Source organism: Rhinolophus sinicus, chromosome 12, assembly GCF_057876585.1.
Source record: "Rhinolophus sinicus isolate RSI-liver-muscle chromosome 12, RSI-T2T, whole genome shotgun sequence".
NCBI lineage: Eukaryota > Metazoa > Chordata > Mammalia > Chiroptera > Rhinolophidae > Rhinolophus > Rhinolophus sinicus.
This window is the reverse complement of record NC_142512.1, coordinates 15099929-15124186: the sequence shown is the minus strand read 5'-3', so window position 1 is coordinate 15124186 and position 24258 is coordinate 15099929. Positions and strand designations below refer to the sequence as shown.

At 56.7% G+C, this 24258-nt stretch overlaps 2 protein-coding genes across 20 annotated transcripts in view; one reads left to right on the top strand and one right to left on the bottom strand.

Moving 5' to 3' along the window:
- Positions 1-129: 129 nt before the first annotated feature.
- Positions 130-5384, top strand: CHRNE (cholinergic receptor nicotinic epsilon subunit). Of its 3 annotated transcripts, XM_019715116.3 has the most exons (12): positions 130-304; positions 568-710; positions 846-890; positions 1009-1118; positions 1269-1424; positions 1713-1813; positions 2221-2421; positions 2501-2615; positions 3905-4019; positions 4099-4285; positions 4374-4480; positions 4592-5384. In XM_019715116.3, exons 1-12 carry the CDS (start codon positions 259-261, stop codon positions 4739-4741), a joined length of 1476 nt encoding a protein of 491 aa, XP_019570675.3. In that variant the 5' UTR covers positions 130-258; the 3' UTR covers positions 4742-5384. The 3 variants fall into 3 exon arrangements, with proteins under 3 accessions (XP_019570675.3, XP_074177029.2, XP_074177028.2); XM_074320928.2 differs by lacking the exon at positions 1269-1424 and having other exon boundaries at positions 4592-4893; XM_074320927.2 differs by having other exon boundaries at positions 568-890; positions 4592-4893.
- A 2-nt stretch (positions 5385-5386) lies between these two features.
- MINK1 (misshapen like kinase 1) overlaps positions 5387-24258 on the bottom strand; it is a 50738-nt gene continuing 31866 nt past the window's right edge. The window contains exons 2-34 of one of the 17 annotated variants that reach the window (XM_019715107.3): positions 22993-23058; positions 21238-21294; positions 21040-21165; positions 18988-19098; positions 18509-18599; positions 17907-18037; positions 17510-17564; positions 17293-17371; positions 16862-17037; positions 16305-16374; positions 15717-15927; positions 13950-14063; positions 13396-13482; positions 12955-13185; positions 12578-12751; positions 11993-12253; positions 11161-11246; positions 10893-11003; positions 10641-10753; positions 10333-10421; positions 10088-10111; positions 9807-9970; positions 9273-9378; positions 9053-9190; positions 8750-8858; positions 8216-8383; positions 7966-8109; positions 7593-7727; positions 7298-7398; positions 7067-7216; positions 6822-6981; positions 6587-6726; positions 5387-6235 (exon numbers count right to left, since the gene is read on the bottom strand). In XM_019715107.3, the coding sequence (XP_019570666.2) occupies positions 6152-6235; positions 6587-6726; positions 6822-6981; positions 7067-7216; positions 7298-7398; positions 7593-7727; positions 7966-8109; positions 8216-8383; positions 8750-8858; positions 9053-9190; positions 9273-9378; positions 9807-9970; positions 10088-10111; positions 10333-10421; positions 10641-10753; positions 10893-11003; positions 11161-11246; positions 11993-12253; positions 12578-12751; positions 12955-13185; positions 13396-13482; positions 13950-14063; positions 15717-15927; positions 16305-16374; positions 16862-17037; positions 17293-17371; positions 17510-17564; positions 17907-18037; positions 18509-18599; positions 18988-19098; positions 21040-21165; positions 21238-21294; positions 22993-23058 (4062 nt within the window). In that variant the 3' untranslated portion in view covers positions 5387-6151. The remainder of the gene's footprint in view (positions 6236-6586; positions 6727-6821; positions 6982-7066; positions 7217-7297; positions 7399-7592; positions 7728-7965; positions 8110-8215; positions 8384-8749; positions 8859-9052; positions 9191-9272; positions 9379-9806; positions 9971-10087; positions 10112-10332; positions 10422-10640; positions 10754-10892; positions 11004-11160; positions 11247-11992; positions 12254-12577; positions 12752-12954; positions 13186-13395; positions 13483-13949; positions 14064-15716; positions 15928-16304; positions 16375-16861; positions 17038-17292; positions 17372-17509; positions 17565-17906; positions 18038-18508; positions 18600-18987; positions 19099-21039; positions 21166-21237; positions 21295-22992; positions 23059-24258) is intronic. The other 16 variants (XM_019715108.3, XM_074320917.2, XM_074320919.2 and 13 more) reach the window with 16 other exon arrangements.

The following is a 24258-nucleotide window of genomic DNA, read 5'->3' as shown; positions in this document are numbered from 1 at the left end:
CGAACCCGCTCGTCATGAGAGGATCATGTCTGTGGCTGGGGAGCTGGCAGAAGACCAGGCAAAGGATGCTGGGATGGGGCAGCTGCCTCTGGAAGCAGCCAAGATGTCCCTGGCTGCAATAGGGGTGGGAAAAGGATTAGGTGACAGTCCCCTAACCCAGCCCGGAACTAACACCCTCCTCCCCCTCACTCAGCACCCTGGCCTGCCCCACCCCAAGCCTGCCAAAGCTCAGAATAACCCTGAGGACCAGACAGCAGGATGGCAGGAGCTCTGCTCAGCGTCCTGTTCCTCTTGCAGCTCCTCGGTATGGACAGAGGTTCGGGGAGTGGTCGGACACATAGAGATACGAACATAAAGGGACGGGACAAGACAAAAACAAGATGTAGACTGGGATGCAGTATTTGGTCGCCAGGCACAATATCACTGATTTGGAAGACACACACGGAAAAATACGTCTGAGACAGATACACAGAGGAACAGAGCCCTGCACAGACCCAGAGGGGACAGAGGAGAGACCCCCCCAGCCTCTTCATCTCTAGTGACTCTACTGCTTGACCCCATCCCCAGGAGGAAGTGAGGGGAAGAATGAGGAGTTGCGTCTTTATCACCATCTCTTTGACAACTATGACCCAGGACACCGGCCAGTGAGGGGGCCTGAGGATACTGTCACCATCAGTCTCAAGGTCACCCTGACCAACCTCATCTCACTGGTAAGATACCCCACTTCCATCCCAAGCACCACCACTGAGCCTAAAATTTCCCTTCCGGCCCCAGCCGCTGAGCTCTGTCCTAAAGTTCACTTCTGGCCCTGGAAATCCACTACCGTCATACTAATCTCTCCACAGAATGAGAAAGAGGAGACCCTCACCACCAGCGTCTGGATTGGAATCGTGAGTGAAATGTGGGGAACAATGTGAGAGGTCTTGTTCAGGGGACCCCTTTCTCCCAAACTCCTGGCGGGCACCAGGTGGGAGATGAAGGGCACAGGACCTTCCGTCCCTACTTTAGGATTGGCAGGATTACCGACTCAACTACAGCAAGGACGACTTTGGGGGCATACAAACCCTGCGGGTTCCTGCACAACTCGTGTGGCTACCAGAGATTGTGCTGGAAAACAAGTGAGGACCGGGCGGACGTCAGGCTGGAAGGAAACCGAGGCCTGGGGGTGCTGGGCTGGACCTGACTGGGGCGGGGGGGGGGGGGGAGGGTTGCTTGGAGGGCGGGGAGCCACGGACCTTCGCAAACGCTGGGTATCCCCGAGCCCACAGTATTGACGGCCAGTTCGGCGTGGCCTACGACGCCAACGTGCTGGTCTACGAGGGTGGCTCTGTGTCTTGGTTACCCCCGGCTATCTACCGCAGCACCTGCGCCGTGGAAGTTACCTACTTCCCCTTCGACTGGCAGAACTGCTCGCTCGTTTTCCGGTGGGAAGATTTATTCAGAGGCCCGGACGATTATGGGATTATGGGAGCGGGGGGCGGGGCTATATGGGGGAACTCTAGCTTGGGGGCGGGGCTTTGTGCTGGAGGCGGAGCCAGACACTGGAATTGGGTGGGGCCGCCTGCTGAGTTAGAAGTACGCATGGAAACAAGGGTGGTCTGGTAATAGGCTGGAGCGCTATTACCCCGCTAGATCCCACCTTACAGGGTAGGGCCTGAGGCAAAGGCTGGGTCTGATCTTCTGGGGTGGGGGCCCCGGCCCTGGCTCCGCAGCTCTCAGACGTACAACGCCGAAGAGGTGGCGTTCGTCTTTGCTGTGGACGATGATGGCAAGACCATTAGCAAGATCGATATCGACACCGAGGCCTATACTGGTGAGGCCCCTTCCTGCTCCGAAAAAAACCGGCCTCTAGATGGAATCCAGAGAGGGGAGTCCAGAATGGGGCTGCCCCAGACCATCAATACTGGGGATTGACTTTGGCAACCATACTTTAACGTGCCCCTTTCCTAAAATCATTCTCGATTGTTGGACTAGTCCTACTTCCTCGCAGTCGTTTTGTACCCTCGCCGGGAATGCCCCTTTCTTTCCGAATTGCCCTCATGCCGATGACCCATGTCCCAAGCAGTCTAGACCATCTGCCCCACCCACGCTGGTCCAGACAGTTGCATCCTCTCCTCAGCCGGGAGTTACAGGTTCCCGCCGTCAAGTTGTGGGGCCGCAGAGCAGAGCAGGGCACCCCATCCCCCTGAGAGCGGGCTGACCATGCCATCTGTCCTGCAGAGAACGGCGAGTGGGCCATTGACTTTTGCCCCGGTGTGATCCGTCGCCACGACGGTGTCTCCCCTGATGGTCCAGGGGACACTGACGTCATCTATACGCTCATCATTCGCCGGAAGCCGCTCTTCTACGTCATTAACATCATTGTGCCCTGCGTGCTCATCTCAGGCCTGGTGCTGCTTGCGTACTTCCTACCAGCGCAGGGTGAGGAGTCACCTCAACCCTAAACCCGGGATTGCTCGGGAGGGGTAGGGGCTGCTCTCACTGCTCTCACCTCCTCCAGCTGGCGGACAGAAATGCACCGTCTCCATCAACGTCCTGCTCGCCCAGACTGTCTTCTTGTTCCTGATTGCCCAGAAAATCCCAGAGACGTCTCTGAGCGTGCCGCTGCTGGGCAGGTGAGGGCACCGCGGGTCCCCGAGGGGCCCACACGGGGTCCTGGCTAACGCGAAAGGCGGAGCCGTCAAACTGACAAAGGGCGCGGTGGGGACGGGGCCAAAACCAAATGATACTGGGAGTAGCTTAAGCGGTTTGGTCTCTGCCTGGGCTTTATTTGAACGCGTGTGGGGCTAGGATGGCGATGGATTCCCTAGTTCCCCGTCCTCAGCATTGTTGCTGGACACCACCTTGAGGTCTCTAGGGTATCTCTGTTGGGGGCGGGCCGGCTCAGTGCCTGCCTCCCCAGTCGCGCCTCTTCTGGCTCCCAACTCACCCCCATCCCAAACTCACCGGTTCCCCGGGGGCTTCGAGGCTCAGCTGGCATCGGCATTGCTGCAGAAATGAGGCGGACCCTTGCAGATCCCGTCCACACAGACATAGCCACGTACCCTGGAGCAGGAGCCGGGCGCTCGCGCCCGCCGCAGCCCGGGTTTGCAGAGCCCCCTGCCCCACGGCCTGGGCTACCCGAGCCAGTCCTCCACCCGGATCCCCGACGTCTGGGGCCTGGGCCGGGCCGGGGCTGCCGTTGTCGCCGTCTAGTCGGCGCACCTCCTGCTGCAGCCCCAGAACTGAGACGTGCAGCGGGAGTACAGGGTTAGTGAGGATGCGGAGGCCCCCATCCCTCTTCCCCGCCTCTCCTCCACCCTCCAGCGCCTCCCACCTCTAACTAGGTGGGCCGAAGTTTAAGACGCTGGCTGCGACTTCTCTTAGCACCAGCCCCAGGGTGGGTTTCGGGGCGGGAGGTTTCTTTGGCTCCCGAGGCTCCAGGGACTTCAGTTCTCTGAACCTCTGCTCCAGATACTCATGAGCTGCGGCCACCGCGAGTTCCAGGGAAGATAGAAAGGGGGGCTGGAGGGCCACCTGGAGAAGCAGTAGGGGCAGTGGAGCCACTGGTTCGTAGGACAGAGGTCATGGTGTGTGTGGGGGGTGCTGGAGACCTTCCCAGAGGGTCTCTAGGTGCCACTCTTGGGTGAGGCCACTGGCATCGCCTCACCTCCGTAGAGCTGTGGAAGGGGTAGACCCACAACAGTTTCCAGGGAGCTGGGAGTCCCTTTCCTGGCTGCCAAGGGTGGTAGGAGGGGTTGAAGGACCGGGACACGCGTTATGTCCCCGCAAAGGAGGAGCAGCTGAAGGGAGGGCCTCCACCCCCTACGGAAAGGTGTGTTTGTGAGGTGAGAGGACGAGCGGCGCCCTCTGTGGCTCCGGGGTCGTGGGGAGGCTATGATACCACGCACTCCGGGCTCCTCAGGTACCTCATTTTCGTCATGGTGGTTGCCACGCTTATTGTTATGAATTGCGTCATCGTCCTCAACGTGTCTTTACGGACGCCGGCCACCCACGCCACGTCCCCGCGACTGCGCCACGTAAGCGCCGGGTGGGCGGCTCCGGGATGGGAGGCGAGGCTTCGAGCTGACCCCCGCCCCGCCTCGCCCGCGCCCCCAGGTCTTGTTGGATTTGTTGCCGCGGCTGCTGGGCTCGGGCGCTCCCCCCGACACCCCTCGCGCCGCCTCGCCCCCTAGACGGGCGTCGTCGGTGGGTATACTGCTCCGTGCGGAGGAGCTGATACTGAAAAAGCCGCGGAGTGAGCTGGTGTTTGAGGGACAGAGGCATCGGCACGGGACCTGGACTGGTGAGCAGAGTGGCCTGGGCAGGCCAACCCGGGCGCCCGCTGCGGGAGAGACTCCTAATCACCCCCGGGGTTGCCCTTCCCCCCGCAGCTGCCCTCTGCCAGAGCCTGGGTGCCGCCGCCCCCGAAATCCGCTGCTGTGTGGATGCCATAAACTTCGTGGCCGAGAGCACGCGAGACCAGGAGGCCACTGACGAGGTGGGGCTAGAGCCAGAGGCGGGGTGGGGTGCTGCAGAGGCCCCCCACTAGCTCTTGTGCCCCAGGTTCTCTGCAGCCTTTAGACTCAGCGTGTGCCCTCCCCTTCCCCAGGAGGTGTCCGACTGGCTGCGCATGGGGAAGGCCCTTGACAACATCTGCTTCTGGGCCGCTCTGGTGCTCTTCAGTGTGGGCTCCATTCTCATCTTCCTCGGGGGCTACTTAAACCAAGTGCCCGAGCTGCCCTACCCGCCGTGTATGTAGACCGGCGCCCGTGGCCACATTTTAAACTTTCCACCTATTCCACGAGGAAGTAGGTTTTGAAAACAAGCTGCTGCCCCTGCTATATTAGATCCTTTCCCACTGCCGATAATAAAGCAGTAGTTTGTAAACAAGTGTGTGCACAAGCGTGTAGGTCTAACCACCGCACAGGGATCAGAAAGAGGGCAGATGGCTCATGCAGGCTCTTGGGGGCCAAGCCTCTGCAAAGCAAGGACCACCCTTGATTCAGCCTTTCTCAGTTTTGCTCAGGCCCCAGCCCTATGAGCTTCCAACTCTATTTGATAGCCACACAGGAGACCCCTTGGCAGGACTAGCACTTAGGGAGTTCTGGAGCCAGGAAGCCAGGTCCCTCTGGCCTGGCCCTGCTGGAGTGAGCAGAAACCAAATGCCCTCAGCACAGGTCCTCCACAGGTGCACAGGTTTAAAGCTGAGGGTGTGCTGGACCTCCTTCAGTTGTTTCTTCTAGGTTTTCTTGACGGAGCTCTGCCCATCTCCCGGCCCCCAGACTCACTCGTTGCAGACCCCCCCCCCCCACCTCCAGCCCCTTCATCCCAACTCTGCTGGCTTGCCCTGGCTAGTATCCAGGACTGTGAAAGGAAACAGAATAAAATGGGGCCTGAAAGGATGGAAGCTGGTTGAATTGTCTTTATTAACAAACGGGATATCCAAGGCCACTACATTGAGGGGTAGGGGCAGGGAGGGGACAGGGCTACTTGCTGCTCACACTATATACAGATGCAAGCAAGGGGGTGTGGGGGGTCAGAGCTCCCTGTTCCCTCCATCCACCAGGGAAGGGCAGAGGCTAAAAGAGATGGGAATTGGAAAGGGGAGAAATGTTTTGGCTGGCGGGGGTCCCCCCTCCATTCCCTGGGGTTTGGGGGGAGGGGAATCATTAAAGTGCTTTCAGAAAATGAGGAAATGGTCCCTGCCCCTGGAGTGGCTTGTGACCCCCCCCAAAACCTAGGGCCCAGTGACCCCCCCCAGGGTCTGGTACATTCAAGGGGGGAGCCGGCTCCCCTGACGTGCAAATAAAGGGGCCCAGGGCCCTGCCCAGTCAGCAGCAGTGGGGTACCAGGTCCAAGCCCCAAGCACTCTCCTCTTAAGTGGAGAAAAAGGGGGTTGGGGCTAGGCCCACTCAATTCCTGGTAAGGGAAAGCTGTGCCTCTCCCCAGAAGTTGGGACAGGCACAGTTTTGGGGAGAGAACATATTGGGGAAGAAGATGGTCACGTGATCACAAAAGCATCAGGGGTCAGAGGTCACGTTCCCAGCAGGCTCCAGTGAATCAAACCAGTAAAAGCAAAAGCCCAGGGAGGGGAAAGAAGGGCGGCCTGGGAAGTCTGGCTGTGGGGGGAGAGCTGGGTCCATGTGGAACAGCCCCAGCCCAGGGCCCGTCACCAGTTCATGATGCAGTTACGGTTCAGAGTCATGAAGTAAACTTGGCTGCTGCCCCCAGAGCGGACTGAGGCAAAAAACACCTGGGTGGGGACAGAGAAGAAGTCACTGAGGAATGGGGGACATGGGAGGGGGCTCAATTAATGGGGAGAGGGAAAACTGCAGAATTTAGTCTCTCAGAGTGTGCCCCATCTTCTCTGAAGGGCAGAAAATGCTTGGGGAAGAGAGTAGCTAGCAGACTTTTAGGGTGAAGAACCCTGGAGAGTTCTCAGGAACTGAAGGCGAGGGAAGGGCAGGCTGTGACTGCATGTTGTGTTCCCCGAGGGCCACAGAAAGACTCCCCCAATTGTCCCCTGCTTGGCAGGGACCTAGGGTTGTGGAAGCCAGCCCAATGCAGGAGCCTGGGCCCCTTCCAGGGGGCAAGGAGCTCCCACCTTGTCATTCCGCTCACACAGGAACTTGAGCCTCTGAGCTCGTTTGTGCATGAAGACCCCATCCAGGTGGCCCGTCTCCACGGAGCGGATCTCAATGGCTTTTTCGCCCCAGCCCATTATCTGGTTGGAGCAGATGTAGGCTGGGGGAGAAGGGAGTGGAGGGGCAGTGAGTGGGCTCCAGACAAGCCCCACTCCTGGCCCAGCTCGGGACCCACAGCTTCGGGCGGGCACTCACCCACAGAGGTGGGCATCTCTCCCCACTGCAGCACCACATCCTTGATGATCCGCCCGTACGTGTTGACGTACACACCCTCGTCCTCGTAACACAGCAGCATCTCCATGCCATCAGTGTTGGGGAGGAAGATGATGGCGTGGGGTGTGATCTGACTCTGGATCTGGGGAGGAGAAGGTGGGCTGGAGGCCCTGCGTCTGGGGCCCCGACTGGCGGTCCCGGTCTGCCCGCAGCCCCACCGCACTTACGTGCACAGGGATGTAGATGTCATAACTGTTGCCCGAGTCGACATCCACAGCGTGGAAGCCGGCACTGGAGCCGTAGATGACCTTGAGCCGCTGTCCCTCCTCTACTGTCAGGTCAACCAGCAAAGGGCGGTGAGGCAGGTCGGCGAAGGACTGTGGAGGAGAGAAGGGCTCAGGAACACAGGCGGAGGAGTCAGACCTTAGAACAGTGCGGGGGTCTGAGGCAGGGATTACCTTGAAGGCCATGAATTTGTGGTAGGGCTTGGGGGCCCAGGCATACACCTCCACGGAGTTCTTCAGGGCAATGACCAAGAACTTTATGCGTTCATATTTCACTGAGGGGCGGGGGAGGGAAGAAGAGGGACGCTAGGACTCCCCTTCTTGGGCTGCCGGCCCCCTCCCACAGGTCTCTCACTACACCCCAACCCCAGGCCCCAAGACTCTGTCTTCAAGGACGTTAAGCCCAGACCCCCGTTTCTCTCTTCTCATAAATAAATGTGCCCCGGCCACTCTGTTGTGACCTCCTCACCAACGCGGTAGTGCCCGCAGCCCTCCATGTCCCCCACAGTGGTCCAGCCCTGCTTCTTCTCCACTTCCGGGTCATTGTGCAGAATCTTGTTCCGGAGCCAGGACAGGTAATACACCCGCAGTTTGTTCCTTTTCCCTGAGTGGTGAGGATGGACAGACACACACACACACACACAAACTCCCTCATTGGAGGTCCAGATTCTGCCTCCCGCCATCCTTTTCTGCGTACCACAAGGGGTGAGAAAGTGTGGCCCCACCTTCTGGCTCCTGGACCAAGGTTGCCCTCCGCCCAGGCTGAAGATGGTGAGAGAGAGCGGAGGAGCTGAGCCCCCTCCTCCCAGCCCTGCCCCCGCCCCTGTACTCAACACACACACCTGAGATGGTGATGAGCAAGTTGAGTCCTTCCAGCACATCCATTTGCTGGAAACGTCGCCGCCCAATGAGTCCGTATACCTTGCCCTGCCCACTTCGATCCAGCAACATCAGCCCATTCTCTGTGCCCACCAGCAGGTTGACGCCTACAAGAGGAGCCCTTGGGCAGATCAGAGGCAGAGCCAGGCCCTCACCTGACCAGGAGCACAGGGACACACCAGATCCCTCTTTTCCTTCCTGGCCCTGGCTTACCCCAAAGGGCTGCACACAGGATCTCGGAATTGAATCGCTTCTTGTACTTCCGAATCTCAGGGGTTTCACTGTGGGCCCGGGTGTTGGTGGGGTTCACGTTGACCACAGAGCCTTTCCGCACATCATACTGTAGCTGATCCAGCCGACTGCCCTCTCCACCCACTAGGGCTGCCGGGGAGAGAGGGAAGGGAGGTGGGCTGCTGCTCCCTTACCGTGTCTCTGCTCAACCCACCCTTCCACTTGGTCTTGGCTCCTCCGAATACTCAGAAGGAAACGGAAAGACTGGAGAATGGAGGAGGTGCACAGAGGAGTTGAAACAGCTACAAGGCCTGGCAAAGGCCTTGTTCTGTCATGCAGGGCCCTGGGCTGCTCTGAGCACTGGGTCAAAGCAGCCTCAGAAGCCCTTATTGCCTCTGTGCCCGGGCAGGTGCTCAGGTCAAAAGGAAGCTGTGACTGCTTCGTGAAGCCATGTCATCAGAGGCTCACCTGTGCCTCTCTCAAGGACTCAGGGCAGACCTGTTCTCCCATCCTCACCTGTGATGGGGATGGTGTCCCCACTGCCTCCAGGCTGGTAGATCCCTAAGTCGACAAACATCGTAAATGAGCTCTTGCCAGGAGCCTTTACCAGCCCACGAGACTGGTACTGTGGAGGGAGGGGCAGTAGTCAGGCAAGCACGAACCTCATCCTGTGGCTCTCCCCCTGCTATTGTTCCCAGGTCCCCAGTCCCCCAAGATCCCTGGCCAGCTAGCTCCCAGGTGCTCCGCCCAGCCACCGGAGTGCCCCCAAGCACCCCTGGACTCTCCCCTGGCCCTGTGGAGCTGCCTGCACCCACTTACATCGCTGCCTCCATCCTTTGAGGGGGGGCTTTGACCTTTGCTGCTCTCAGTTGGCGAGTGGCTGGGCTGGACCACATCTGGCAGGTTCGTATAACCATTGCTGTCAGAATGCAGCACGCATCGTTCCTCCTCAGGAGTCTAAAGCAACAGAGGGAAGGGCCAGTGCTGGGGCCAAAGAGGGTACAGAGTAGGCGCTGAGAAGAATGAGGTGTCTACTCACACGCTGGACCACCATGGTGCCACCCCCGTAGGGGGTCTGGGTCCCGGCTATCTCTTCCACATCATGGACCACCATGGTGCTGACACTGTCTGTGTCCCCATCGCTGCTATGGGAGAGAGGAAGGTCATGAGCCCTCCAGGCCCTGCCTGCCACCGAAGTGCCACTGGAGCGGGTGAGAGCAGGATGCCTAGCCCTGGCGGTTTCCGTCTCTATGCAAAACACAATGCACTCAGCACTCACTGAGCAGCCTTTTCCCCACTGCTGGGTGTTCCATGCCCAGCACTAGGGGAAGGCTGGCTGAACAGAGGAACCCAACAGGCCCAACCCTCACTGACAGGGCTGTGGGAGAGAGACGGGGACACTAGTCCTTGTACCCCATTCTTTAGAGAAGGAAGGGAAGAACTGAGCAGCACTGACAGCCAGGGTCCCCCACTCGGGAAAAGGGGAACCACTTTCCCTGAGAGCCCCCCCCACACCTGCAACCCTTCTCTTTGGGTACCTCCAACGTGGGAGTGCCCCAGCGTGCCCCCATACCGGGTCCCAGGGGTATCTCTGCTCCCCTCTGATGGTTCACCATTGCTTTCCTCCTCATCATCCTCACTGCTTTCCACCTCCTCACTGGACGATGAGTAGTCCATGGCCTTCTTGGGGGGCCGGGGGGCCTCATCCAGGGTCCGCTCTTTCAGCAACACAAAATCCTGCAGGGGAGGAGCTGCATGAGCAAGGGAGGGGAGAGGGCGGTAGAACAAAGGATGCCAGAGGAGAAGAGGCAGGGTAACAGAGGGGCTCTGGCAAGCAGGCCCCTTCTCACTAACCTCACCAATGGCTCGCTTATAGCTCTGGGAGGGGCCACAGGGGAAGAAGGGCAGCCAGGAGACGGCAGGAGAGAGGTTAAGAAAGGTTAGTAACTGAGAAGTGCATCTTGTTACCCCACAGCCCCTCTCACACAGATTAACGAAGGCCCCACCCCTGGCACCCAGGCTCAACAGGCTCCCCAGCCAGCCCCCCAAAGCCCCAGACCAGGAGAAGGCAGGGCTACAGCTGCCACCCGAAGACTTACTGCGGGCCGGCCTGGCCGTGAGCGGTGGTCATCAGGCTTGGCTTTGTTCCCAGGGGAGAGCACTGGGGAGCTGTCCAGTTTGGAGGAGGCTGGATGTGGCAGGATGGGAGAAGGGAGGTCACTGACACCTGGACAAGGGATGGCCTCAAGCCATCCTGGGCTGACCCTCTCGGGCCTGAACCCCCGAGCTCGGTGACATGTTCCACGCCCAGCCCAGTCCCCACCCACCTCCAAGGCTGTCTCAGTCCCAAGCTGCCCAGGGCAGGGCCCACCCTGACAGAGCAGGCCGCCAGGCCCAGCTCACTTACCTCCCACACGGTTCCGCTCCAGTGAGCCGGCCTGGGGGAGGTGCCCGTGAGAGACGGGGAGGACGCTGTCTGAGTGCTCCCAGCCAGGGTCGCTCCTCCTGAGGTCAGGGTTGCTGTGGGAACGCAGAGGCAAGGTCAGGAAGACAAGGTTCTCCCCTCCCTGGGGGGCTGAGCTGCACCCAAAGAGCCATCACCAGGGGAGGCAGGTGGCAGAAGTGAGGGTGGGAGTGAGTGGGGGGACAACTCCATTACCTACAGGCGTTGGGCGGGCCAGGGGGCTGAGCAGGGGGCCCTGGAGGCTTGGGGGTCCCCCGCTCTGCCCGCCTTTGCAGATAGATTTGCCAGGCGGAGTTGCTGCGAGGTCTGTGGAGGGAGCACAGGGGTGCCGGGGGCAGGGGCAGGGAGGGGGCTAAGCTGACTGGGTTGGGGCTTGCCCACCCCTAAGTGGGTAACCTGGCAAAATCCCCTCTGCCCCCGGCCCTGCTCCCTAGGCTGCTGCCCAACTCCACCCAGGTGTTACCTGGCACGGACAGCCTGAGCTGGCCGGGACCCTCCGGCCCCACTGGTGTTAAGGGCAGTGGCAATAGATGAGGTCCTCTGAGGCACCTGAGAGGAGAAGAAAGAGGAGTCTGTATGGTTGGCGGGCACTGCTGGGCCCTCCACAAACATTTTATCCACTCCAAGGCTCTGAAAGGGACTCCCCAGGTTTTTACGGAGAAGTAAACTGAGGTCCGGGAAGCTAAGCCATCTGTCCAGGGTTATGAATCTGGGAAATGGTAGTGCTGGGATTCTAACCCAGAAAGTCCAAAACCCTGGGCATTCTTCCACCCCCACACTCACCACAGGTATCACCGTGACACTCAGGAGTCACAAGACGTTAGGGCAACCCCTGCGGGACAGGGGCCATGGCCTTCCCTTCTCTTTCCTTCCAACCCTGAACCCATGTCCACCTTGCTGCTCCAATTCCTCTCTTACCACAGTTAACCCTCGAACAACTCAGGTTTGAACTGCTCCATTTATACGCGGAGTTTTTTCAAGAAACACGTACAGTACTATAAATGTATTTTCTCTTCCTCATGATTTTCTTAATAACATTTCCTTTTCTCTAGCTTACTTTACTGTAAAGATACAGTATGTAAAATACGTGTAACATAAAATATGTGTTAGTTGACTGTCTATGTTATCGGTAAGGCTTCCAGTCAACAGTAAGCTATTAGTAATTAAGTTTTTGAGGAGTCGAAAGTTATACACAGATTTTTGACTGTGCAGGGGATGAGTGCCCCTAACCCCCACATTGTTCAAGGATCAACTGTATTTCTCTGCTCTTTCCGGGTCCACAGGGCTATCCTTACCTTGGGTGGGGCCTCATTATCTGGCCGGACCCAGGCTGGGGGGTTCGGGCTGGGGCCAGGCCCTTCGGAGGTGGGGTCTGAATTCTGGCGGATGACAGCTCCTCGGGCACTGGGCGTGGCAGTGGGTGTGGGGACGGCAGGGTCGGGGTCATGGGAAGCTGGGAAGGCAGCCAGGTTTCGGGTGGGCTGGTCCTGCAGGGACTGGGATCGGGGTACAGGCGCTGCATATGGCTTCAGTGGGACCCGGTGTGCCACCAGGCTCTGCGGGAGAGACCAGGGAGGGTGGGCTGCCCGCTCTGTGCACATCCCCACCAGTGAGCTGGGGCCTGGGCTGGGAGGAAGGGGTAAGTAAAGCCTCTGGTTTCCAATTATCCATCGAATGAAAGGGGCTCCTAGAGTCCAAGAACAGGTAAGACATAGGAACAGACATACAGCAGCAAACAGGTGACATCTCTGCACATGTATCCTGAGGTTTATGACCCCTGGCTAAGAGTGTGTATGTACGACTGTGTGCGTGCGCACGTGTGTATCTGCGCTAAAGCTCTCTACTTCTGTGTGTTACGACAGGAATGGGGAGAGACTCACCTTGTGTGGTCCCTCCTGGGGCTCCACCGGCCTCTGCATAGGAGGAGTTTGGGAAAGTGGTCCTGGGGGTCCAGGGGAGGCCTGGGGGATGGGGGGCTCAGGCCCTGTGCTGCTTGGCTTGGTCTTGGCCAAGGGAGAGTTCTGCTGCTTGTTCATCCTCGTTCTCTCTTCTACCTGTGATACGACAGGATGCCAAGCAGGCCAGCTTTTGCTTCCCTGTTCTCAAATTTAGGTCCCCACCTGCCCCACCGCACCAGCCCTCAGGCCTGTGCTGCGTGCCCCTCTCCCCTTCTCAGGACTGCTTCTTGCAGCTCCCAGGCCTCAGGCAGTGGAACTGGGAGGATGGTGTCTTAGGCGGCAAAGGAGGCAGTGAGTACCTCTCGGGCCCAGGCTGGTTTGTCAGCAGGATTCATGCCCCGACCATAATGGTACAGGGGCTTCCTGTCCCCAGGCAGGATTTGCTGCTGCTGCTGCTGCTGCTGCTGTTTCTGAAGCTGCTGTTGCTGCTGCTGCTGCTGCAAGGACTTGAGGTAGGCGTGCTCCTGCTGCAGCTGCCTCTGCAGACGCTCTGACTGCCGCTGCTCCTCCAGCTGTTTCCGCTTGTATTCCTGGGCCCAAGGGTAGGGAGAGAGGGCTCAGCAGGGGGTGGCCCTGGAAGTTAAGAGTCGGCATGCCCTTTCTTTTCTCCAACTGCCTAGAGAAGAGATGTCTTCCCTTGACGCTTAGGAGAGTCCCTTCCCTTGAAGTGTTCCCATCCCATTCCGGCAGAGAAGCTCTGAGTACGAATCTTCCCAGAGAAAGCTGGGGGACCCCGTTACCAGCAGTAGGGCCTGTTCCTGGAGCAGCTGTTGCTGAAGGATCTCGAGCTGTCGCTGCTCCTCCTCTAGCCTGTGACGAATATATTCCTGGGGGGCGGGGGGCGGGTGGGGGGCAAAGGGCAGGGAAAGAGAGGCGGAGGAGGGGCAGCGGCGGCAAAGGAGTTGGAGGAAGAAGGGATCAATGGGGTGAGGATGAGGAGGCGAGCAGGGGAGAGCAGTAGAGAGGACAGGGATGGGATGAGCCCCATAGAGGGCAGGGAATGAAGAGGAAGCGAGGGTGGAGGACCCATGAGGGAAGGTGCAGGGGCAAGGAGGCAGGAGTGGGTAAAGAGATGGGGAATGAAGGCACAGAGACAGGAGGGCAGGGAGCCAGGGTTGGGGTTGAAGGGTGGGAGAAAACAGAGAGAAAGAGTGAAGCTGGAAAAGATAGGGGGAATCTAGGGGTAGGGAAAGAAGGGGGAAAGGGTATTGGGGAGCAGGGGGCCAGGCAGCAGGAGCGGGCAGGGAGGCGGGGGCGGAAAGGGTGAGTGCGGCGTGCGCTGGGGGCGCTGTACCTGCTCGCGCTCCGCCTGCCGCCTCTCCTCCTCCCTCCGCAGAACTTGCATGTCCTCCAGCCGCCGCTGCTCCTTCTCCTGCAGCTTCCGCTGCTCCCGTTCCCGCCGCTGTTGCTGTGGGTGAAGAAAGGTGTGGTCTTAAGGAATGACGGCAAGAGAATGGCTTCGGCTTGTTCTGACAAACCTACCTACCCCTCCACAGGAGTGTCCGGGCTTGGGAAAAAGTGCTCGTCTAAAGTAGCTGTGGGCTTGGGACCAGAGAGGCTGAGAGGCTGACTACTGCCACTGGAGTGGACCGAATTGGATAATATCTTCTCCTATCCACTCCGCCACCAAACCAACCAACCGACGAACCAAAGAGGCAGTAACAACAAACCCTACACGACACATTTCTGGCCTCTCAAATCAACCTCTGCCTGTAAGTCTAAATAGTGTGCTGCAACGATAGCCTTTGGCCACAAGAGGGCAGCAGGGATTCATGCACAGAAGAGCAACCTAGAGAAGAGGGATTTCACCAGTTCCTTGGCAAACATCAATAGCTCACGTTGCACTTTCACAATCTTTCAGACCAAGGGTCTGCCCAAAGAAAAAGAAAGAGATCTCTATTAAAATGAATTCCTCCCACCCACCTTCAATTAGTCAACTGACAAGACTACTTTCCAGCAAATCTAAGCCGAAACAAAAGCAAAAGGAGGGTCAGTCTTCAAAAGTATCTTCTTTCATATTCAGAAAAACAGAAAGGGAAAGGGGAAAAAAAGAAAGAAAAAGGAAAAGATACAGAAAAAGAAAAAAGCCCAAGCCCCTAAAGGGCCATTACAGTTGGGGGAATTTCTCTGTTGCTTATTTCTACATGGATCTGGCTCCAGGAAACACCCTGGTAGACATGATTTTCTGTTACTCAACTAACTACCTGAAAACAACATTTACTAAAAGAAATCTGCACTAGGTTCTCTTGTGGGAAGCTTTCTTGCAAATTAGAGTTTGTCCAACAAAAATAGGGGCCTGCTTTGGGAAGCAGTATGTGGATAGAACAGATGCTTCCATTACTCAGATCATTTTTTTGTTGGGTCCAGCTCTCCATGAACTTTGAAATCACGTAATTGTTTCAACAAAAATCTCATTTAAATCATTTTTTAAACCAAACCTTTCCTTTCCCACCATGCTCCCCTGCAAAATAAATACATTTAAATACATATGCATACAGATATGTGTATTTTTTAAATTGTGTTAAAAAAGTGCAGCTATTTAAAAACTAAGATTCTCTATTAAACTGAGTTTCTCCCACCCACCTCCAACTAGCCCAACTGACAAGACAGTACTTTCCAGCAAATCTAAGCCAAAACAACTAAAATTAAAGGAGGGTCTTTAGAAGGAGCTTTTTCATGTTCAGACCAGATGGCTGCTTGACAGTCAGATGCCCAGAGGCCTGAAGTATTTGTACAGACCCCTCGCTCCTGGAGATTTAAGGTCAGTGGGGCTGACAAACCCGGAGTGGAGGTTTATATGTAGAAACAAGGACAGGGACGGTCTTGTCCGTGGGGAACCGGTATGGCTTTTCAGAAGTAGCTCTGTTCTGAAGGGATGCTGACGGCACAATCATGCCAAGAATCCACAGAGCTGGTGGGGGCACAGCGTGGCTGGGGGCCCGGCTTCTAACAGGACAGAGCCTTCCCCCACGTGTGAATGAAAGAGATCAGAAGGCCCTGCCGGCTCCGCGCCCCCAACACAGGCTGCCCGAGGCCCCGCCCATGGCAGCCCCTCCCCCACCTCTTCCACGCGCCGCCGCTCTTCCTTCTGCTCCTCAATGCGGCGCTGCCGCTGGTGCAGGAGGTGTTTGATGTGGGCCTCAGGGTCGCGCTGCTGCTGCTGCTGCAGCTGCTGCTGCTGCTTTAAAGCCTCTGAGTTGCTCTTATTCTCCTGCTGGAGCCGCAGAAATTCCCGGCGTAGTGTGGACTCGCCAGGCACGTTCATGATGGAGCTGGGTGGGGTGGCGAAGCGCAACAGGAGGCTGGTTTCAGAACCGAGCCACTTCCCTCTCCCATGCCTGGGGAGCCTGCCTGGGGAGTCACCTGAGTGGGCGCTTTACCTGGACCAGACGGTCTACCTCAGGTAACTCCCAGGTGGCCAGGAGGACTGCCCGACCCCCTGCCCAGTTTTGAGCCCTGTCCTCCTGTAACATCTCAGCCTGCGGCCCTGAATCACCTTCTCCCCACCTCTTGCTCATTCATCTGGTCCATTTTTTCTCAATGTTCAGACTGTTTTAGGGTCTCTAACTCTGTGCCCACCACCCTCAGACTGAGAGTCCCCAAGCCAAGGACCCCTGATGTGCCCCCAACCTCCACCTGCCAAGCCCACCTCGGCTCTCCTTCTTCTCCATGGCTGTCATCTTCCTCTTCGCTGCCGCTGTACTCATATTCTGTCTCCTCTGCAGGGGGGAGAGCACTGCTGTTTCTTCACCCAGCGCCCCAGACCCCACCCTGGGCTAGGGAAACCTTAGATGGGGACAACCGATAAGGTCTGTGTGGATGAGCGTGCACCTGGGTCCCCGCCCACTTCCTTGGAGCAATGGGGTGACAGTGGGTCCCAGGTTGGGCCTGGACAGAGATGTGGATTAGAGCCCACAGCAGCTGCGATGTGGTGGAATGTGTGCATACACTGACATATGCATGCACTCAACAGGAAGCGTTCGTAAGGATGTAAAAGGGCCACACTCGTTTGGAAGGCTGACTTGGATGGAGGTGAGAGAAAAACCCTTCTGGGACCGGAATTTCGGAAAAGGAGATCCCTTTGGCCAGGGAGAGCTGAGGCCTGGGTGGGGAGCCTGAAGAGGAGCCAGGAAGAGCACGGGCTGCTGAAGAGGAGCAGGGGCTGCAATGTGTCTTGAGACCAGCCCCCTTCCTCCTCACACTGACCTTTCTCGCCTCGCTTCTTCCGGGATCGGTCGATGTGGTCCTTGAGCTGAATGCGGACCTGCCGCTCTGTGGGCTGGTCGCGGATGAAGGGAAACTTCAGCAGCTGCTCCGTTGGTGGGCGGCTCAGGTAAGTCTTGATGAGACACGTGTCAATGAAGTCGATGAACTTCTTAGACCTGGAAATGACAGTGGCTCAGCTGGGAGGGCCCCCTTGGAAGGGGGGGTCAGAGTAGGAAGAGGGGAGAAGATTCCTTCAAAATACAACTTTATTTCCCTCCTGTCTTCACATCCTAACAAGCGCCCCCAGTGCAGTGCCACCCCCTCCCAAAACCTCTTCTATGATCAGGCAGATCCAAGCCTGAACACAGAGGGTTAAGACAGGGGTGGCCTTGTCCAGAGACCTTCCTAGACACCAAACCCAAAAGACCTACCATTTCTTGGACTTGAGCCGGGGTGGCGGGTTCCGAGGGATGAGGAAGAGGGCTCGCATGGGGTGCATGTCGCACAGAGCTGGGACATGGAAGAGACACCATCAGGCCCTTTGCCTGCTGAGAGCCTCAAAGCCCTTCTCACCACGACCTCCCGAGCCCCCCTCCTCCCAATAGCCACTTTCTGGGCCCTCCCTTCTCTCTCACACACTGTACTTACGGGGGGCTCCCTCTGCCATCTCAATGGCTGTGATTCCTAGAGACCAAATGTCACTCTATGGAGGAGAGAGAGGAAGGGACAGGTGAATGAATGTTCCCGACAACTCTCTTCACTTACCATCCCGGGTCTCTTCAGGACCACTTCCTGGTTCACTTCCACAGCCCTTCCTGAGGCCCCTCTCTTCTAACCCTGCACTGTCCCCCAACTCACCCAATATCCCCATTCATACTTTCCTTGCCACAAAATGGTCCCCAACCCCTCACGTCTAAGCTAACACGTCATTAGACCTTCGTTTTGTCCAAACTGCTCAAGCCCCCAATATTTTCAATGTACCCATCACCCTCATCTCACTTCTTGCCCTTGACTGCCTCCATGCTCCATACTTTCTGGTCCATACCCTGTAATCATAGGTGGCATCAGGGTTCTCATCACAGGCGATGACCTCCGGGGCCATCCAGTAGGGGGTCCCAATGAAAGTGTTCCGCCTGCCCACTGTGCGGTCCAGCTGAGCACTCACCCCAAAATCCACTGGGAAGACATGGAGGGAGGGGGTCATAACAGAGCATCACGTCTGCTCCCCTCATCTCAGACCCAGCATGAGCGCGTCGCAGGCAGCTGGGGTCCTTGCCTTACCCAGACCAGACACTCCCCGGCACCTCTTCCATCCCATCAACATCCTGAAGAACCTGACCTAGTCTTCCTATATCTTGGGGGAAAACCAAGGTGAAAGGACCAAAGGACAACATCCCAGGTCAAAAAATCTCATCTACCCAGAGGGACCTGCACAGCACCTGGGACATAACAAACAGCAGGGGAAAAATTTCTTGAGTGATTTTCAGCAGGAGGCAGGGCATCCCAGAGGAGGAAATGGGAAAGGGAGAAGCAAGCTTGCCTCCCAGCCTACAGGGAGTGGGAATTAAGCCACCAGAGGGGACAAGGGGCCTCTCATTCTGTCCTGGGGGTGAGAGGGCCCCGTCTGCCTAAAAGGAATCAGCGCACCTAGCTTGACCTCGGCATTCTCCGTCAGCAGCACGTTCTGCCCCTTGATGTCTCGGTGGATCACCTTGTGGGCGTGGAGATGGGCCAGACCCTGGGGCGGAGGAGGGGGAAAATTAGCTTTGGTGTTGGAGGTGGTGGGAAAGCAGGACTTGGATGGGGATGAGGGGAGGGGAGGTCATCAGTCTTGACGGGGCTGGGCTGCAGGAGCTGCTCCTCTCCATCACGGGCCCATGTACAGGCTGACCTTTCCCGGGGGGGCTTCCTCAGGGTGCTGGCTCCCAGGAAGGCCCAGCAGCTGAGGGTTGCAAGTGGAGGAGTGGCGGAGCTTGGAAACAGAGGTGCTTGTCTCCAACAGTTTGAGATTCCCCAAGGTCGGGACCCTGTCTCCACCCCACCCCCATCAGTGCAGGGAGGGTCCATGCCCAGGGAGACGCTCCAGCAGGGGTGGCCCAGGAGGCGAGGGGGGGCCTGCTGCTCACCCGGAGAATCTCCCTGCAGATGTAGGCGATGCAGTCCTCCTTCAGGGTGTTCCCTTTTGTGTTCTTTACCAGGTCTGTCACAGAACCAGCACCGCAGAACTCCATCACCAGCTATGGTCCCAGGGAGCACCAGAAGGAAAAGCGTCAGTCAGGCAAGGCCTCCTTCCCCTTCCCTCCCCTGGAGGAGAACCAGAGGCCTTGGGGCCCAAATTGGTACGAGCTGGAGGGCAGGGGCCACGTGACCCCGTCACAAAGGCCACAGAATTTCCTGAGATTAAGAGAAAAAGGGGAAGGAAATACAGTCGGAAAAGACAGGGAAGGTGGGTCTGGGGAGATGGTCTGGGTCCAGAGTAGGAGCCCAAGGAATCCCAGAAATTGCAGACTGTGATGTGCATTTTCCTTGGGGAAGGATCCAACGTTCTCATCAGATCCTCACTGGGACCCAAACCCCCAAAATGATTAAGAACTACTGCTTTGGAGCAGGGTTGGCAAACTATGGTCAGTGAGCTAAGCGTGGTTTTTAAATTTTTAAATGGCTGGGGGGAAAAAGAAAAGAACCACATGAAATTCAAATTTTAGTGTTCTAAATAAAGGTTTTTGGGGGGTACAGTGATGCCCATTCACTTCTGTATTGTCTACGACTACTTTCATGGTACAATGGCTGAGCTGAGTCGTTGTGACAGACAGTATGACCCACAAAGCCCCAAATATTTACTATCTGCCCCTTTACAGAAAAGGTTTTCCCCCTCTGACAGAGACAAGAAAGGGGCTAGAATCAGCAACGCTCTAGGTCTGCTAGAGACAAAACAGTGCATGGGGTCCACCGGGGAGCTGCAGGAGGGAAGCTGGTAGCACCTGGAGAAACCCTGCAAACAGTGACAGCGCCAAGGCAGGGAGATGAGAGCTCCCTGTGGCACCTCTAGAGAAGAACCAGAGACCCAGAGGCAGGTGCTAAATGGGAAGTCCCCCTGGGAATCAGCATGCCTGTCCAAATGTTTTCACTGTACGTTTTCTGAAAGCCACACCCAACACAGAAAATGGTTAGAGGACATGGACATTTGCATATGCAACAAAAGTAATTTGCATATGCAAAAAGCCTACATCTGGGCTTTCCTATGGACAGCAGACCACAGTGGGAGGACAAAGCCCAACAGGTCCAGGAAGGGGCGCCTGGTCACTAGTGCCTGGCTTCCGGTCCTCAAGGATCTCTCACTACACAGTTGGTAGGTAAACCTACATGACATGTTAGTCACCTTTACTTGTGTAAGAGATAGTTCAAAAAGACTAAGTGCCTAGGAGGCAGAGACCATCACTTATGCTTATCTGTGCAGGGTACACACAAGGTGCTCAATAAGTACCCATCTGGCAACTGCTGGGAGGGGAGACCTGGCATGAGCTCCAACCCCTACCCCCACCCCAAGCCATCGCCACTGCCATGTTCCCTGCTGCTGTCCGTGGGACTGGCTGAGCACCAGAGAAGGGTAGGGTGAGGAATCAGCTGGCACCGGTGCCCAGGTAGGAAGGTAATGACCTAGGAATGCTCTGGGTCAGGAGGGAATGTGGGGGAGGCCAAAAGAGCTACAGCAAGCTCTGGTTAGAACAATCATCCAGAAGGGCTGTGCACTGCCAAAAGGGGTCCAGGCCCCACTGTCTCCCACAGATGTTTTGGTCTGGTGCTTTCCCAGGAGCTGTGCCAAGGCAGGAGAACTGCTGGACCAACCTCCCTGTGGTCTCCCAGCCCTTGCTAGTATTACATTGCTCCCTACTTGCGAAGTGCCTGCTGGACACGGGGTAAGATACTGGTCAGGGCAAAGGTGGGGGCAAACCCCAGAATCCCTGCCATCAAAACGCCCAGAGGAACAAGCGGCTGTGAAGTGTGGGGGTGGTCTGTGTGGGTCTGGAGGTTCCTCAATCCAGACACAGGAGAGGCTGTGTAGACTGAAGGAGGGCAGGCGAGAGGAGACTCTAAGCACTGATGCTGAGTTCCTAACAAGCAGCCTGGAAACAGGGAAGGGCAAGGAGGCGCAGGGGGGCAGGCCAGCAGGCACTTACCCAGAGCTGGTCGTCATTTCCAGGGGGGCTCTTCTTGATGAAGGCTCCATAGTAGGTGGCAATATTGCGGTGGTGAGAGTATTTTTTCAACATGTTGATCTCCTGTTTAATCTCTTCCTCTTCATCCTAGGTGAATGCGAGGACGTGAGCCCTCTTCTCTGTGTTCTGACCCTCCCTCCGCCCCACGACATTCCCTACCTCCGTGACATCCATGACCTTGATGGCAGCCAGCTGCCCAGTCTTGACATGCCGACCCTGCGGACAGAGAGATGGGCATGGAGGGATCTGGGTCCGTGCTAGGCAGGGCTTGATTCTGGGAGAGGCCACACCTTCTGCCTGTTTTCTGTCTTAAAAAGTACCCTCATCGTGGTTAGACACTTCAATTTATGGGTTGGTCATAGAAGGAGGCAGTGGGCTATAGAAAAACTACCGAGCCTGGATTTCCAAGCACTGTGCTTGAGAAAGATGAAGGGTCTCCTCCCCTAAAACATTCAAGAGACAGACGAGTGAGAGACACTTATGTTCTAGTCCAGCCTCTCTGGCTTGGACTTCCTACAGTTTGAAAGTTAGAGCAGGGAGTGAAAGATCCCTTTTCCATCCTCAGATGGAGCTGGGGAAGGAGGCTGAGGAGGGAGGACCTTGCCTCTGTCTGCATCTTCTATGCAAGACAAGCTGCTTTCTTGACCAGCTCCCTCTGGACAGGAGACCTTTCCCAGGATTCCCTGCCTCCCCTCCCTCACCTCCAGGCTTTTTATTATTGTTGACAGGAAAGAATAAAGACAACTGAGACTTTAGGGAGCTCAGGGAAACACAGAAGGGCCGACTGATGTGTCGATGGCCAGTGCTAATGGGAAGAAACGTCTCCTTTTAGAGTATGTCCCCGACATTCCGCCGCCTCCTGAAATTCCTAGCAGGAGCCATCTCAGGCTTGGGCAGGAAAGTCCAAGGCTTCCTAGGGAAGAGCAGGGTGAGGGAAGGTAGCCCCTCCTGGGGATGAACGTGGGTACTGCCAGCCCAGGGATTATTTTTATCCTCAGCAGTCATTCAAGACCCCAAGCCCAGAGAGGCAGAACACAGAGCTACAGTTTCCATGGCAACAACTAGGCAAGAGATGGGGAAATGGGGGAAGGGAGCACCTTTTCCCCAAAGCTTACATGGAAGAAGGATAAGAGTAAGGCACGTGGTCTCAGTGACCCAGGAAACAGGCCCCTGAGATGCAGAACAGTCTTGTGAAAAGACCCAGCATCATGTCTGGAGACAAGGAAGCGGGTGTGTGCTCTGGGGGCCTCCTGCTCTGGGGCAGTATCCACCTGGACCATCATCTCTCTCCCCCTATTCAAGTGTGACCCGTGGTCAGGCCAGTGAGAGGGCTGGGCTGGCCGGGCTAAACACTACAATTAGTAGCCGAGGAAATGCCACTTCTATGGGAAAGAGGCAGCCTCAAAAGCGGAAGGCCTGAGTGCTGGCTCCAGCCCCGTTGCAGGCCAGCTGTGGGAGCTCAAGAAAGCCACTTCCCCTCTGCAGAAGGTCCCATTAGATCCCCCCCACTCCAAGTCCTGGGTCTCTCTGTGGTTTTGGGAGAAGCCCAACCTGCACCTTTGGCTTGAGCTCTGCTGGGAACTCCCAGGTGAGCTCTTACACATACGTCCCCATACCCTTCCCACTGCCTCGGCAAGTCCCTTTCTCACACCCCATTCAGCTCCACACTTGTTCCTGCTGTACCCAAGACTAGCTTTAAATTCAGGCAGAGGCCAGCAATAACACCCCACCTCTTGCTGCTTTCTTCCCTCATTACTTCTATTCTCCTCTCCTCTCTCTCCCCTTTCCCAGGACCCCCAGCCTCTGCAATCTCCCACAGCCCCTCAAATCTCCTGACCTGGGGCCCACTTCTTCCACTCCCCTTGAGAGGGCCCCATGGAAGACAGTGACGCTCCTGCAACATTAGAGTCTCACCTTATAAACCTGTCCATAGGTTCCATTGCCGACCACCTCCACCAGCTCAAAGATTCCAGCAGGGTCCTGGGGGAGAGGAGGGGGAGGAGGAGAGAAAGAATAAGGTGTCAGGATTTCAGAAAAAGCTCCGTAGTTAGGTGGGGGAAAGAGGTATTCAATCAGGAGAGGAGAGTGAATACTAGTACATAATGAGGGGCCCACAGTGGGGAGTCCTGATGGCCAGCTCCCCTTTTTCTGGATTGGTTCAGAGTTCATATTCTGAGGGGAAAGTCAGAAGGAGATGAGATAAAACAGAAGCCAGAGCCCAGATGGCTTTTCAAAGACCTGCTCCTGATTTCAAACTCAATGACAAACTCTGAGTCTGTAGCCTCCCTGCAAAACAGGGTGCCTAAGTACCCACCTCTGGGGGTGGTGTAAACTTTAAATGAGGCAATGCCCATAAAATGCTTAAGACAATGCCTGGCACAGAGCGTGGGTGCAATAAAAGTTACTTACAATTATTATTATTTTATTTTTTAAAAGCTAAAAAATAGCAGGGAGCTAGCAGGGAGTCGGAATTTGAAAGCCACCATCCCGTTATCCTTTTTCCCCTTCTCAGTCCTCCTGAGATGGAGGGTTTCCCTGAGCCAGTGTCTATGGCATTTGGGAGCGTAGAAGGGACCTCAAGGTGGGAGGGAGAGCAGGTGACAGTGAAAGGGCCACTGGGAGAGGCAGAAGAGAAGGCAGAACTTTCAATTCCGCTTTTCTGAGCCGAGCAGTGCCAGGAGGAGAGGGCCCGAAGGGCTCAGACAAAGCCTCCAAAGAGGCTGATCGCTGGAGGGGCCGAGAGCGGGCAGCCTGGCTGAGCAGCACAGGGCCGCCCACACCCTCCTGGCAGGACCTCTTTTTTGAGAGAGACAAGCTGGGAGGTGGAGCTGCAAGCTGAGAGCCAGGCTGGCCCAGTGCTGTCCATCCTCTGGGGCTCCCACAGACTGAGCAGGCCCCCTCCTGCCACCTGCAGGACTGAGAGGGGAGGCAACAAAGGGAGAATGTCACTTAGGAAACAAACTCTCCAGGCAATGCTTGGGCCTCTATGCTAATAACTCTAAAAGTATACCATCTAAAACTCCTTTCTCACTGATTTTGAAAACCAATATAGGATTTCTGATAAAACCAAAAATCCCCCAAGCAAACCAAAAGAACCCTTCCCTCACAGCAACAGGCACGTGGAACTTAATAACCTGGGTATGTTGGAGACCAGGGCGACACCCGCCCGAAGCTTTTCGT